Consider the following 16,107-nt stretch of genomic DNA (forward strand, 5'->3'; position numbering starts at 1 on the left):
ATTCTTTTTTCTTTTTTTTTTTTGTCTGAAACAAACATGGTGGAACAAATCAAAGCTCGTCATTTGGGGGTAACAATCTGGTTTTAATTGTAATTTCAGCTTTAAGAAACATTTGACATATTTTTTCTTGTCATGCTTGGTGTTTTGCTTGGGCTTGCAAGGAACCATGGAACAGGCACTTGTGGTTGGTAGCTTTAGTTATCTTCTCCATTTATGTTCCTTGAGATGATCAAGATGATGTCATTTGCCATGGAAGTATTCGTTAGTTTAATTAGAGCTGTACTTTATCTACGAGACTTTGTTTCCTACCCATGGGGTGGTTGGAGGGGCAGCATGTATGAGACTGCAGGATGGAGAACAACTCCATCAAGCAACTGCCTGTATGACTGCACATGTGATATACTGATGTTTTTTATTATAGAGAAGCTGGGCATTTAACCTAAAGCTGATATTGATTGGCTTAGATTGACCTTAATCTTATTAGTGACCATAGTTTGATGTGGTAGGGATTAGGTCATTATTAGAATGCAGGTAAACTGGGGGCATTTTCAACTGCAACAGATGTTGAAAACTTGCAATGGTTGCATTTTATTGGGAATTTTGGATCTGCAGTCAGTGTGGATACTATGAACCCCATAAATAGTTTACATGGAAATAGTTTAGGATATGTCCCAAATCATATTCAGCTCTAACATCTTCAAACTTGCATGTAAACCAACTTAAGTTTGATACGCGAATCAAGCTCAAGTATATGATTCAAGCCATATAAATTGTAACTAAAATTTAAATTAAATAAAGATTTTGATTGTGTCATAAAAATATCAAAAGCTTGAAGAAGAAGAAGCAGAAGCAGATCATAAAAACTTGATTAGAAAAAGGAAATAAAAAGTTCTGATGACCAAAAGAGAGGTACTGATCTCATCTAAAAATGTCTTCTCTCACACATATATGTAGTAGTAGTAGTAGCGGTAGTAGAACCAACTAAATCCAACATGTAATCAATTTTTCTCTCAATAATCAATTTTTCTTTTTGTGCAAACTGCGAGTGGCGAAAGTGAATTTTGATATCAGGATGTTGTAGATAATACTATTCATCGCCATTAAAATCATCATGATTGAATGTCCTGCTCATCATAAAAATTTATAGTGCTGTAAATTAAAGGGAAAACCACAAAAAGAGTATAGCATGAGAAATAAGAAACATGGAAGCAATGCCTCTGATGTAGTCTGCAGTTGTTTGTTTGTTTGCTCCCCAAACTTAACAACATTTAAGGAAAAGAAAATTACAATGTTTAATTAATTTTAAATAGCGGGTAGCCGTTGCTAGCAATGTGCTCGATGATGCGTGAACAAGGAAAATAGAAGAAAAAAAAAGATATATAAATGAGCAAAATACACTTTGACCATTTTAACACCTACAGGTCGATTCATATACATAGCAGAGAACCAGGAAAAGGATTTCTAATCCAGGCTTCTCTTACTCAGTAACACTTGCCATTCACAAAAAATAATCTCCAGAATCTAACCCAGCCTCAGAGAAGAGAGACTACCAATTACCTCAACTTTTGTTGACATGGCTGCAAAGATAAAGTTAGGAGGCTTTCAGCTGCTGATCTCATTAGCTGTTGAATCATCACTGAGATTGCCGTCCAAGTATCATCCAAACACCAACATTCTCAGTGATTATTTGGATATTTTACAAGCATAATCTGGATAAAGAGCGAAAAAAATTTACAAGGTAAGTGATTTGTATTGCAAGTAAAAGTTTGGTAGAATCCTGGTACACCTACCTACGTATGCCTTCCTTCCATGGCTTCCTTCTTGATTTGGCAAGTTGAGCAGAGGAAGGGACCATCCCAAGGATTGATTGTTCCAGGCTTTGATGAACCAGCAGCATGTACAGAAATGCCTTCACCCGGTTTCATCTCCAACTGGCAAACGGCACAGTTGAATGGTTTGAACATGGTAAATGCTGGATATTCTGGATCCAACCTGCCATTGCGATTACTTGTTCGTAAGTCTTACACATCAGATCAACTTACATAAGCAAACAAGATGCTTTACAAAATCTCCTTGTCATAAAAAAGAAACGCCTTACAAGAGCTTCCAGATCAGGAAGGTCTTTGTTTAACACTAGGGAATCCATTTGACATGAGATATATGAAAGATGTGGGAAGATATATTTAAGTCAATGCTCATAGTCACATCCACATGAAAAAAAAATTATAATCTATTTAACTAGCAATCTTCTACTTCCTCGAGAATTTTGCAATTGCAGGACCTACGAATTCTTCAATATCTCAGACTTCTCCCTTCTGTCCCCTCAGTCAGATGAGAAGGCATCACTTAAATCTGCCAATCAAATGTGTGGATATCACATGGAAAAGACTACCTGATAAGATTTTCCTAACATTTAGATTTTCCCTCATATTTGCTTCTAATAAGATGCATTCTTTTTCAGGAACAACACCAAAACAAGCAGATATTTCCGAATATTCGGGTTCAGCTATATACATACTTTCTAGTCATCTTAAATTTATTTGGTTGTCTACGGCTCTACATGTAGCTGAACTAAAAAGTGGCATTTAGAAAGCTACACATACCAACGTGGTTTTCAAATTCTGCTGTTTAGTTTATCAGATGTTGCTATAGGAAAATACGCAGATCATGAACATTGAGCAAAAGGACATGACCCGGTGGAAGATGGATTAAAATAGTGGTTTTAAGAGGATATGGAGGTTTTGAGAGGATATCGAGTGTCCTAAGTGATTTCTTTTTTGAGTTGTATGTTTTTCTGTTAATATAATTATGAATGCAGTCGAGGTTGGTTAGTAAGATTACATAGGATTGATCTAAACCTGACACTATCAGACGACAAATCCAGCCTCCCAAATCTGGACCTGAGTGATATAACAAGCAAGTTAAATCAAGCATACTTAAGTCAATGATCAAGTTCACAAATGAAAATCACATTATTATTGTTTTTTTTTTTTTCTTGAATAAAGTTGGTCAGGTTGGATTGATCTGTCAAGTAGGATTTTGGATCCTCACTTTACTAATAATAAGATTGATTGCTCCATTTCAAATGACCAAGCCGTAAAATTGGAAACAACCAAAATAAGCATTAAGTATAGAATTCTAACCGCCTGTGCTTTATTCCTATTTCATGTTGCCCATTCCTGGTTTACCTTGTAATTCACCACTATCTAAGAATTCCCCCTTCAGAAAGTGTATTTCAATTACTCAACCGATGTTAAAAATCAAGAATTTTGAAAGGGAATAGTTGATGCATTGACATATCATTTGATATTAATGTGGCACATATTTAGGAAATGTTGAGATGGAGTATATGTGGTGACTGTACCTGCCATCTTCATTCTATACAAGTATCACATGAGCATCACATCTATATTGTTCTCATGTGGCAGATGCGGGTGGCATCCATGTGAGCCAATATGGGTCCATACAGGGACCTTTTTGTCTGCCATATGGGCAAATCATCAATGCCATGTCAGGATTTATTTGTATAATTACACTATATATATTTCTCTTTTTATTAATTCTAATCTTTGTATGACCTTTTCCTTGTAAATAACAAGTATAAAAAGCCATAGTGTCTCGACTATCTGAAGTTGGGCACATGGGTCTTTTCCACCATTGACCTTTTCCTATATTATTTGAAATTAATGAACGCAAATGAGGTCCTTTTTTTTTTGTTGCATGACTGCCAAGTAAGTTAAGTGTCATAAAGTGAACCACACGTAGGTTAAGTGAATCGAGTTTTACCAAAGATGAGTACACTGTAGCTAACCCTTCAAATTAATGGTTATGCAAAATGGGACTTTGGATAGCCTCGAGCAACGTAGTTTAAAGTTTAGTTTTAGTGACTACTTCTAAAATGATGCAACACATGTTGCTCACCACCAATGAGCACAATGCTAAAAGCAATGCCTTGGTCAACAGTCAACATCGTTCTTCGTGAGGAAGTTTTCTTTGTCTACTTTTATTTCCCCTGAAACCTTGGCATCCTTTGTCTTCTTTGGATATGACTAAACCATCTTAAATAATGTTTCCTCATCTTTGCCTCTGAGATATCATCAATGTATTTGTTTCTACTTCTATCTTGTAAGCAGATATCCAAGCATCCTCTCTCAGCTAATGCTAATTGAGAAGCCAGTCTAGATAGCTTCACAGACACAGAGAAGCCTCACATATAAACATCATCATATCGCTGCCTACCTATATGAATGTAATATCATATGCTTCACAATGGAAATACAAAAGCCTACCTCAAACAATTATATACAACATGTGCTTATGCATCTGATTTAGATCATCAGATTATACAGTATTGAAATAAAAAATGCATGCATCTACTAAAACTTGAGAAAAAAGCGCTGATCATAGAATATGCAAAATTTTGTCTCTAGAAGAGCCACCAAAGTGTTTTCTGGCTGGAGATACAATATGCAAGAGTAAATTTCAATCCATACTGAAACTTCGGCCGGTAATTTAACATACTAATATGCAATAGAATTCAAGCCTGATTTTGCAGTCAGGTTTGGCTTAATATATACGGACCTTTGGGCAAGGATTGGGGACCCATCCTCAAAGATTTCTTCTACCATGTCTGCTTCAGAATAGTCTCTATCTGAAAATAATGATGACTCAGAAGATCTTCGACGGAACATATTCTTGAATACACCTTTCCCTGGTCTCTTAAAAGCTGGAAAGGAAGGTGATATTTTCTCCGGTGGTAGTATGTCAACCACAATGCATGTAGTATCATCTCGAAGTCCCTTTAACTGCACAGCTTCCTGAATGAAATTTGAATTATATCTGGCTACCAAAGATTGTGATGTACTATGATCTAAGTAACAATGTTCTCCTGTACCTTAATAATTCTGATAGCTGCAGCTTCTGCCGGCAACCCACGAGAACAACTAAGAGCCTTTTCTGCAGTCAAAGCATCCCATACACCATCGCTTGAAATGACAAGCCGCCCTCCAGCATTTGACAGCTGTAGCAATTATACAAACCATTTATTAGCATAAGCACTTTCATCTAAAAAGAAAAGAACTGAATACTGTCATAAATTACAGTCAAAATACATAGATTACTGCCTATAAAACCAATTTGATGTGTTTGCTTTCATGAAAGAGATTTCACAACACAATGGCAAGATTGAGACAGAGATGCAGAACAAGTTCTGTATACTTTTTAGATGTGTTACGTGCAGGCCAACAATAAAAAGCCATAATTTTGAAACAATGTCCTTCACCAAAGGGCCACTGTTCTTTAGGGGATTGAAAAACTCCGAGAAGTTTTAAACGTGATTTATAACAGAAATCAAAAGAATGAAAATGAAAGATCAAGTACCTACTTAGTTTTTATTTGAACATAACAACAACCTACATAACGATCAGGATGTTTTTCACCTTTTTCATTTTACCCTTTTGACATTATATTGGCGGGGATTTTAAATGCATAAAATGTTAGTACTCTTTGTAAACCTAGAGGCAACTGTGATTTAAGTTAGGAACATAGACATAAAATGTTACTGCTCTTTGTGATCTAAGTTAGGAACATAGAATACATCAGAAAAATGAAAATATGGAAACTGAAAATATGGAAAAACGATTTTCTTTCTTTCAAGAAATTAGGAAAATTACTTATGCACCTTCACTTGCTTCACATGTGGAATAGGAACAATAAATTCGCCGACATCCATATCTCCAATTGATCTTGATAGGCATAAGCCACCTGGCCAGCACCTAAGGGGGCCAAACTGGAAAGTGTTTTTGTCAGTTAAATAAGTGGATGAAGGCAAGATAAGTTCCCAAGAAACTTAAGATACATTCTGCATCCAGAACTTGTGTTTCTGTGTATCTCAACAACAATAACATGAACTAATGCCAAGCATCACTTCCAGTTAGCTTCTGTAGATGCAAAGCTTCATATTATACAGCTATGAATCATGGGCAAATATACACCATGATGTGGACATACTGACACAGAAAACTTTATAAGAGCGTCACACGACAGAGCATGTAGATGATGACTATTACATGTTCTAAGTTTTAGCCTTTATGGTAAACTTTAGACAATCTGGGAATCCACGATAATCATATATGAAATTTAATAAGGAACAAACATTCACAAAAATAGTTCAACCGAGTATACAAAACATTAAGTGAAATTTTCAAATTACATGCATATTACCACAATTCAAATTGTGAAGTACCAGATATATGATAAATTTTGGTGTCCAGCAACGACATGGCAAGCATGTCTAGACATCCATGCTTCAGAGGTTTTACAAGATTATAAACCAAATTTTCTTTTATCCTTCACAACAAACATCGATATCAGCTATGCCATTATACACATCTATTATTATATGCCAAAAAATAAAAATAAAAGTGACATGATTTTTTCACTTTAAAATTAAATGGTATGCTTGAGAGCTACACTTTGGTTCAACTCTAAACATACATGCATCTGGCCACACTTAAACCTACAAATGTATCACTTGAAAGAATGGCTAAGCTGTGCTTTCAAAAGAACATGTCACTTGAAAGTAATTCTAAGGTTTGAAGTTATTCATAGCACAATCACATGCCTTATTCAAACATTTTGTAATGACAGAGTTGCAGGCTTGAGAAACATATGTGCTAATTCCTGCTAGATGTATAAGAAGTACATGCTCAACACTACTTACACTCATTTATCTTAACAAGACATGAGGATCACCCATTGAAGATTTGGATCCATTTATTATCCGATCGCCAATGTCAACCTTTATAAGTTGCAAAAAAAGTTGTACAGGTATATTTTGACTAACAGGAAATGTTGGAGACTTGAATGATCTTAGATGGGGGATCAAATTACATTTGCCATTTTATTTATTTTAACTTCATCTCTTATTTCTTAGCTTTAATTCTATGTTCCTCATACAATTTAACTCGGTACATGTGAAACAAGCTAGTTATTGCTTGACCATAGTATCATAATTTACTGATCAAAATTGACATATAATTTTCTGGAAACAAAAGAATTTCTTCCTCAATTAAGATTTGGATAAATAATGACACTCACATTAGCAGTCGTTAAACAGCTGCTAGGTGGTTCAGTGAATTTGGTTGGATTATGTCTTTTTCTGTGTAGGAAAACAAGGTTCGCCATACCGATGCGTACCGCCCGGTACGGGCGGTACGTACCGGTCCGAGAGGCGACCGGTACGCGGACCGCCCTATACCGGGCGGTACACCGAATTCAGTATATATCGGGCGGTAACGGTCGAAATTTCGACCGTTACCGCCCGGTACCATTCGGTAACGGTCGATTTCGACCGTTACCGCCCGATACCACTCGGTAACGGTCGAAATCGACCGGTACCACTCGGTAACGGTCGAAATCGACCGTTACCACACTGTAGCAGTGCTACAGTGCTCCAACGGTCAAATTGACCGTTGGAGCCCTTTCTCCTCCTATTTAAACTAATCTTCTCTCCCCTATTTCATTATACTCTCTTAAACTCTCTCTCAAACATTTTTTTTCTCTCATAAACTCTATAAAACAACGATTTGTGAATTCAATCGAGGTAAATTTGAGAAGATTAAGAGGAAGAACTTTCTAATCAAGAGGTATGTATTCGTTTTCTTTAATTAGAGAGTAATTAAGTTATTTAATGCTGCGATTAGTTATTTTAATGATGATTTAATCGAAATTTGTTTGATTTTATATCAATTTAATGTCTTTAATACCTATTAGGGTATTTGTCATGTTTATAGTGGTGAAAGAGAAGTAAATGATTAGTGTAGATAAATGATAAGTTTATCATAATTTGAATTTTGAATCATATTGGATTAAAATTACATATTTAATGTTTCTTTTATGTGTTTAACATATATATGATGGTAAAATAAGTTTAATTATGTTTTATTAAAGTTTTTTAATACTGTAATTAGTTATTTTTACGATGATTTAATCAAAATTTATTCGATTTTATGTGAATCCAATATCTTTAATATCTATTAGAGTATTTGCCATGTTTATAATGTTGAAAGAGAAATAATTAGTGAAAAATTAACTATATTAATCACATAATTAGTGTATCTAATGATTTTAATACTTCTTTTATGCACGTAACATATTTATGATAATAAAATATGATTAGTTATGTTTTAATAAAATTACTTAATATTGTGATTAGTGATTTATGATCGATATTAGATCATGGAACTCGACAAGGTACTGGTCAAGTTTATGCGCGGAAGGGAAAGGAGAAGGGGAAGGGGAAGGTAGTGGATGAATATGAACAAATGCGACAAAGCATACATGATATAGACACAGAAAGAGACTCATCGTATTCACAGCCATCGTATTATGAAGAATCATATGGGCAACAACAGTATGGTGATAGTTGGTCATCCTTCTCTGAGCAACAGCATGATACAGAACAACACCAATATATGCCTCAAGAGCTGCCTCGGACAAATATGATTTATGACGATCAATCTACGATCAGTACCACATTGATGCATCAATGGCATACGGTGTATCAATACACTATGTCATGGGATCAATTTCATGATTGGGTCCAACAAACGTATCATATTGATATGTATCGGATCGAGGACCCCGATCCACCACCCGTGGAGGCTCGTCGTTCGTTTTGGTGGTAGAATTAACAATCAGGTATATCTAGATATATGATTATTTAATTCATTTGAATTTTAGAGTTTATATTGTAACAAAATAGTCTAACAATTCAACTGATTTTTCTATAGATATTTCAATCTATAACGAGCTGAAATACGAACCTCGAACAAGACTACCTCAAAGCCCGAAAAAGATATGTGATGCTATTTTTTATCTAATTTACATTGATTTTGCTAAACTTATACTATTACTATATTTATTTGTAACTTGAAAACTCTATCCTAACTTTTTTTTTAATTTTCAGGTATTTTCGGAGGGATAAATCGATAAAATCAAGTGTACCGAGCGGTACACCTCGGTGTACCGCTCGGTACGCCGTACCGTACCGTACCGAGCCGGCGTCGAAACGCCGGTACGGTACGGTTCGGCGAACCTTGTAGGAAAACATGTTTCTTAACAGAGCCATAAAAATTAAAAGAGACCTCAAGAAGGATACAAAAGCTAAACGAACTGATAATAACAAGAATAAGGTATATCTCACAATATGTTCCAATTTAATCAATTATAGGAAGAAAAACTCAATTCTAATTATGATAGACTGATGATTGATAACAGTCGCACATAATCTATCATACTTTGTTGCTAATTATGTCTTTATTACAGCAATTATTATATAGCGCTAGCATGTTTAAGCCGATTCACGTGTACCAATTGCAGTAGGCTGAACTATTTATAACAAGTTCAGAAACACCAACAATGCACAGTAGAAGATTAAAGAAATGGAAACAAGAGATGCTATAAAGCAGAATTCAATTGTTCAAATAAAGTTTCATAAACTGTTCTGCTACTTAAAAAAAAAGTACTCGCAGTTGGTAAAGATATAAAAGATACCTCTGCACCACCGACGACATTCATCCTTCCAACTTCTCCACCGCAAGCAGTTATACGTTCCACCCTAGGACAGAACCGACCTTCTTAAGGGAGTGACGATGGTTGCATGCATAAATATCGAAAAGCAGAAACATGCCATGTCTAGTATTCAAAAAGTGTGAGAACATACTCTTCCTCGTTTGCTTCCAAACGGTGATCGGCTGACAAAAAATAAACTGAACCTTCAGCAGATTCTAGTATGCAACGAGAATCACCAACAGATGCCACAGTCACAACCCATCCATCAATTATGACAAATGTCACAGTTGTTCCAGAAACACTTGCTGAGAAAATGACAGACGTCAGTTCGTCACAGAGGAATTTGTGCTATAGAAAAACTGTCTCATGATCATGTTAGTTGCAGAGATGAAGTGCTCCATATAGGTAACTAGTGTTATACACTAAAAGTTATACCCTAGAAGATCATTAGTCATGCTATATGTAATCTCTAGAAACTCAACACAATTTTCTTATCAATGTTCATACCAATTTTTTTAAAATCTTTATCAGTTTTAACAAATCCTGCAACCAAAGCTCTTGGTAATGCTTGAATCCACTCATTCCTGCTAAGGTCTGATGGAATTGCACTTAAAACATTGTTCAAGAGATTCTCCTTGGAGTATGTAGCAGCTGCAGCCCCATTGTGACCATCAAAAAGCTGCAGGAGAAAAAAGAGCCCAGTGAAAAGATTCTGCAAACAGTAGCAACAAAACACATACAAACTTTGATGAAACATCAGATTTATGCATTAATATAGAACAAAATTTGCATACATTTGATTTCTGATATGCCTGTTTCTTATTTCATAGCAAGATTCTTCCAGTAGCTGATACAAGAAAAAGAATATAAATATTCATCCTTTCACAACAGCTGTTCTTGGCTACAAAAGTTATCAAATAAATGCCAAGTCCCCCTTCAATCCAATTAAGGCTTTACCAAACCACTAGCCTGGGATGTGAATCTTGGGCATCCAAAAGCAGTTTCTTCAATTCTGCCTTTCTTGTTATCTATCATTTGGTACAATAGATCTATTTAGCCGACCCCAAATAGTTGGAACTATGTTGTTGTCGTCTAGATGATCTTATTAAACTAAACTTCCAGCGTGTTCATAACTAAAGCACTACAATAAATCAAAGTCTCGCTGAGCTTTCAAATTGAAATTTCAAGCAACAATTTGCCTAAACCCTTTCAGAGATTTGATCGGTTCTATCAACACGCTTCAGTCAACGTACGTCAAACAATTATCTAATACCATCGCCTGAACAAGAACAACGACTGTTAGACCCACGAATCAGGCAAAACAATGTCGATTCTCGAACTAAAATGGACATTGCATCCTACAAAAGAGAGCCAAGATGTGAACTTTGGAAGCGAGAAACATTACAGCAAAGACTGAGAAGGTGGTGTCGCCTTGCCCGGGAACTCGCTGGCACTCGGTCTTCACGAGGGTGAAGTCCTCCCCCTTCTTGCTCTCGCTCGCCTCCCCGTAGAGGATGTCCGGTTTCTCGATCCTCTCCCATGACATCTCCCGCCTGAGGAGCACCGCCAACGGGACCATCCCGTCGCCATCCATCGCCGCCATCCGCCCGCCAATCTCGCCGCGAGAACAGCTTCGGTCTTTGGGGGTGGGAACGGAGAAAGGAGGTAAAACCCGACGGAGGGATCAACGGGTTGGCATCTTCGAAGATGCGGACTGGAGAAGGGGGAGATGGGAGATCTCAACAGGAATTGGGAGGTCGGAAGCTATCGAATTCGACGCAATGGGGAACGAAAAAAGAAAAGATTTATTGTGTTCGGCGTTATTTTATACAACGTAGAAATGGGAACGGAGAGGGAGGCTGTCACGGTGACATTGTCCTCGCGGGCCCGCAGACTAACGTGCGCCGCAGCAACGAGGGGAGTCGGAAGCTGCCGGCGCGCTTCAGCGAGCGCAGCAGCTTTCTATTTCCCTTTTCTTAAATCAAATATTCAGATTTTTTCTAGAAAATATCTATATTTTTAGTTTTTTTAATTGATATCCTCTCTTTTATTCTTTTTATTTATTTTTATATTGTTATAGTATTTTCTTTATAATATTTTTTTAATAAAATTTATATTTTTTATTAAAATATTAAAAATACTGTTATAAAAACATTATAAGTGACATCATTTTATATATCTTTAGTTATCATTGCTCATAGTAGTCAATTTGGATCATTTATAGTATATTTTTAGTAATTATTATAATATTTTTATTATTATAAATATAATATTATAATAAAATTATCTTTTTATTTTTATTTTGATGATGTTGTTTCTAAATTATTATATATACTAAATTTGAATCATAGTAGATATACAAATAGTTTCTAATGTGTTTTGATTTCATTTGACTCATTTACAGAGTTTTCAAGTTGGCTTTATAATATTTTCATTATAATAGATGAGAAATTTTTTTTCAAATTGTTTTTCAAATATTTTCATGGTTTTCAAATTGTTTTCAAATTGTTTCAAATGTTTTCAAATTGTTTTCAAATTGTTTTTCAAATATTTTCATTATAATAGATGAGAAATTTTCAAATTTTCATTATAATATTTTCTCATCTATTTTCATTATAATAGATGAGAAATTTTTTTCAAATATTTTCATGGTAGATATATCAAATTGTTTCCAAAACAATACAACAGGCTAAACAAATACTATAATAGATGAGAAATTTTTTAGGGATAATTTAGATTTTTTAAAAAAAAATTAAAAAATACTATTTGAAGAAAAAGTAAAATTAGGGATATTAATTGGAAAATACCCAAAATATAGGTATTTTATGAAGAAAAAAATTATCCTAAAATATTATATTATATATATGATAATTTAAAAAAAAATATTTTAGATTTTTCTGACCGGTGTCGCTTTTTATTTTTCTCTAATGATGCCTAATCTTTCTTTATATTAAAAAATATCCTTTATATGATATTAGAAAAAAGTCTCACTCCTACTAATATATTAGTTATAATATATCTGAATATGATTATAGTGTCTTTAGATATTTTATAATTCGTAAACCGACAAAAATACCTATTTGAAACTCATATACAGTAACAATAACTTAGTTTGTATTTAATTTTCAGTCTGTTATAATATACCTTTGTATAGTTTGTGGTGTTTTGTAATGGTGTCAAAAACATTAAACTATATTCAAAAATTAGTATGGGATCAATTCACCATATAGATCGGTCCAATATAAAATTGTGTTTTTTTTAATCTTATTAGCAGCATTTAAGGGATATAAAAAAGTGAGAGGAGCTATACTAAAAAACAAAAGATGATTTTTCCTCAAGATTTTGGCTTGTGTATATCCCATCCCGTAAAGCAAACTTTTCTCTGGTAATTAATGTCTCTTAGTTAGTTCCCATTAATTCGTTGACAAATTTCTTATGATATTGTCAAGGATAGGTTTTTATATTTTGTACATTATATTTATATTAATATGTTTGTTATTTTTGAAATAGTGGATTGAATTTTAGTAGACGGACTTTGACAAAATTTATTATTATTATTATTATTATTATTAACATCATAGCGAATATAAATTTTACATAAAACTCATTTAAACTTAACTATTTTCCAATGTCAAAACTTACAATAAATTCTTATATTGAACTTACACTAAATTTGAATCCTCGTTGGTCGAAAATTCAAAATCTCGATATCCATAAATTCATATGGGGCTTGTTTGAATAATAATAATAATAATAATAATAATTATTATTATTATTATTATTATTATTATTATTATTATTATTATTATTATTATTATTATTTGCTGCTTATGTTGTGAATGTTTATATGCCTTATTTTTGGGTCGATGTGATTGTCTGATACATGCGAGAATCCCCAATTCATCTTCTCATCCACTAACAACGGTACTGCTGATAGTGTCATTCAGCACATAATTTCTTAGTTCGTCGTGTGAGTAATAATGTAGGATATATATTAGCGTTTGTTTTGGTATGTTTTCTATTGAATTGGAGTTGCGACTCCAGCAATATTCCTTCTATTGTCTTCATACTGTAATATGTTCATTATTGATTCATGTGGACTATATAACAAAAATACTTCAATCGTATACCAGCGGGTAAAATTGGGCTCACGATGTTTCTAGAAGCCTCGGCCCTTAAATGGGTTATATCGAATGCTGATTAGGCTTAGCCTGGTTCGATTAAATACCTAATTTATTAAAAATATTTATATGTGTAAGACGAAAAATAAGACGAACATCAATGAACTAAAAAGATAGTCTAGCATCGATAATATTTTGGATTGAATTGATGTTCAATATAATATACGTTAACTCTAATCACTCCTACTCAACAATGTTCAAATTTTAAAATAGAGAACAAAATTTAATTTGAGTGAGTCAAAATTAAAAGAAAAAAAAGATTGAGTCAAGGTCAAATTATAGAAATAGATGAGAGGATGATGGAGCGAAAAAGTCAAATTATATATACTAAGTTTGACCTATATGAAGAATAGCCCATATATATATATATATATATATATATGAAAATAAAGCATGGTGGAATGAATTCGAGGAGGGCCAACCAAAGCATAAGCATGGATTGGTCCGTCAAAAAGCGATGATCCAATTTGGTATAAATCTTAGTCACTGGACACACATTTGCTATAAAATCTTTCATCACATTTCGACGATCAGAATCTGCTTTCAAAATACTTGATCACAACTTAATCACGTCAAACTAATTATATTATGATCCCACGTAAAGCATGCCATGTCGGCTTCCGCGAGCAGACATAAACAAAAAGGCAGAGAGCACTCATTGGTCCGTGCACAGCGCGTGGCGATGGGACGGCACGTACAAAAGGGCGGGAAGGGCAACATGTGGGTGCTCCCCAAGAAGCGATCCCGTCGCTTTCCCACCCGATACCATCGGTCGGTTTCGGTACGCAAAGCCACGCCCCACCCCAATCCCCGTGGGCCCGACTCCCGCCGCAAGCGAACAGAAACCTCAGATCTAGCGGGTCCCACCCCGCCAACGCTCGCTTTACGGCGGGACCCGCTCCAGGCCCGGATAACGGACGCAGGATTCACGGCGGGTGATCCATATCATCTCACGTTGTTTTACGGTCACGTTTATTCGAAATAGACATGAATTAAAAACTGAAAATAAATTTGAAGAGATAAGTGTATATCTCTGGTTTTTTTAATAATAATAATAATATTTCTTTGAACTATTTTTCGATAATAATAATACTAAAGAAATTTATTTCTTTTCATAATCCTGGAAATACCTCTCATGATTCAACAAACTTTTTTGGATCGAAATCTCCCACTCAAAAAAAATCAAAAAATTATTAAAAACTCAATAAAAATTAATATATATATATATATATATATATAATTATCCCTATTAGTTTAGGAATAAGAACGATTAAGAATTACTTCGATGTCAATTATGATTTTTTAAATAGGTTTGTAGTGAAAATATGACTTCAAATATTCATCCTTATTGATTAAAAAATAAATAAATAAATAAATAGAGAGAATTTTTAATAGATTTATATTATTTTAAAAAAAAATTTATGTCTATTAAAAAATACTGTAACTAGGATTTAAGATTGATTCACCCTATGAACAGATTCTAAATCGATGGATCAAGTCACTGTATAAATCGATCCTCTTGAAAAATATGAAAAAAACACTCTCGGTAAAACAATTTTTTTTTTTATGAATTCGTTTATTAAAAAAATAAAAAAAATAATATATTCCTTTAACGAAATGTAGGGAACATACGAACGCGGAGGTGACGACAGATGAGTGGGCCGCATCCCTGCTTGGTGGATGGACTGAGACAGGTGGTCCGCTCGCTCACGGCGGAGTTCCGTAACCGGACGGTGTTGGATGCGCTTCAGCAGCCTTTTTGTGTATTTAATGTGCTCCATAAAGCTTACACGATGACTCCATTAAATGTTGGGCGTGCCGTACTTTTAATACGCTTGACGTAAGGTTCCACTTTAGCTGCAAATCCCAATCATGACCTTAGAGATTTCAGATGGGAAATTAATTTATATGTCCGGCTTTTATTGATTTTGATCGAATCTATCGTGAAATTTGGAGCTGTTCTGATCGGCTTCTTCGATAGATATCGTCCTCAAATCCCAAATTTTAAATGAGGTTCTTCCTAGTGTATATCTTGCGACTTGAATTCCTAGTATTTTTTTTTGCATGACTTTATATCGTGAAGGAGGTCCTTTTCATTAATTAATTATTTAAAATAAAATAAAATATTTTTTAATCATAGAGCTCAAGTTATAATTTTATTCGATAAATTCTTAAATTTTTGTTTTTTAGATTTTTCGAAGAAAAGTGCCTTCTAGAATTTCATAGCAATACCTTTTTGTTTTTACGTAATACCCAAAATATCTATAGTCACCCATCTCTTTTCACTTTTTTTTTCTATAAATAGATCTAATTACAATATTTTTTATATTATATTATAATATTTAAATATATA

General features: G+C 34.2%; 1 protein-coding gene across 1 annotated transcript; it reads right to left on the bottom strand.

The window, feature by feature from the left end:
- Positions 1 to 1,359: 1,359 nt before the first annotated feature.
- Positions 1,360 to 11,413, bottom strand: LOC135587767 (probable protein phosphatase 2C 12). Its single transcript, XM_065079518.1, has 9 exons — positions 10,979 to 11,413; positions 10,081 to 10,252; positions 9,725 to 9,878; positions 9,556 to 9,619; positions 5,681 to 5,788; positions 4,895 to 5,020; positions 4,582 to 4,817; positions 1,791 to 1,992; positions 1,360 to 1,709 (listed from the first exon to the last, which is right to left on the bottom strand). The coding sequence occupies exons 1-8, from the start codon at positions 11,174 to 11,176 to the stop codon at positions 1,791 to 1,793; spliced, it is 1,260 nt and encodes a 419-aa protein (XP_064935590.1). The 5' UTR covers positions 11,177 to 11,413; the 3' UTR covers positions 1,360 to 1,709.
- Positions 11,414 to 16,107: the final 4,694 nt, after the last annotated feature.

The sequence above is a fragment of the Musa acuminata genome, chromosome BXJ1-8 (assembly GCF_036884655.1).
Source record: "Musa acuminata AAA Group cultivar baxijiao chromosome BXJ1-8, Cavendish_Baxijiao_AAA, whole genome shotgun sequence".
Lineage (NCBI taxonomy): Eukaryota > Viridiplantae > Streptophyta > Magnoliopsida > Zingiberales > Musaceae > Musa > Musa acuminata.

Excerpts from the sequence above, each read along its gene's own strand:
- LOC135587767 (XM_065079518.1), bottom strand. The coding sequence starts at position 11,176 with ATGGCGGCGATGGATGGCGACGGGATGGTCCCGTTGGCGGTGCTCCTC. Across the intron at positions 9,879-10,080 it reads TAAAGATTTTAAAAAAATTG|CAAGTGTTTCTGGAACAACT; the intron begins GTATGAACATTG and ends TCATTTTCTCAG. Across the intron at positions 4,818-4,894 it reads CAGCTATCAGAATTATTAAG|GAAGCTGTGCAGTTAAAGGG; the intron begins GTACAGGAGAAC and ends AATTTCATTCAG.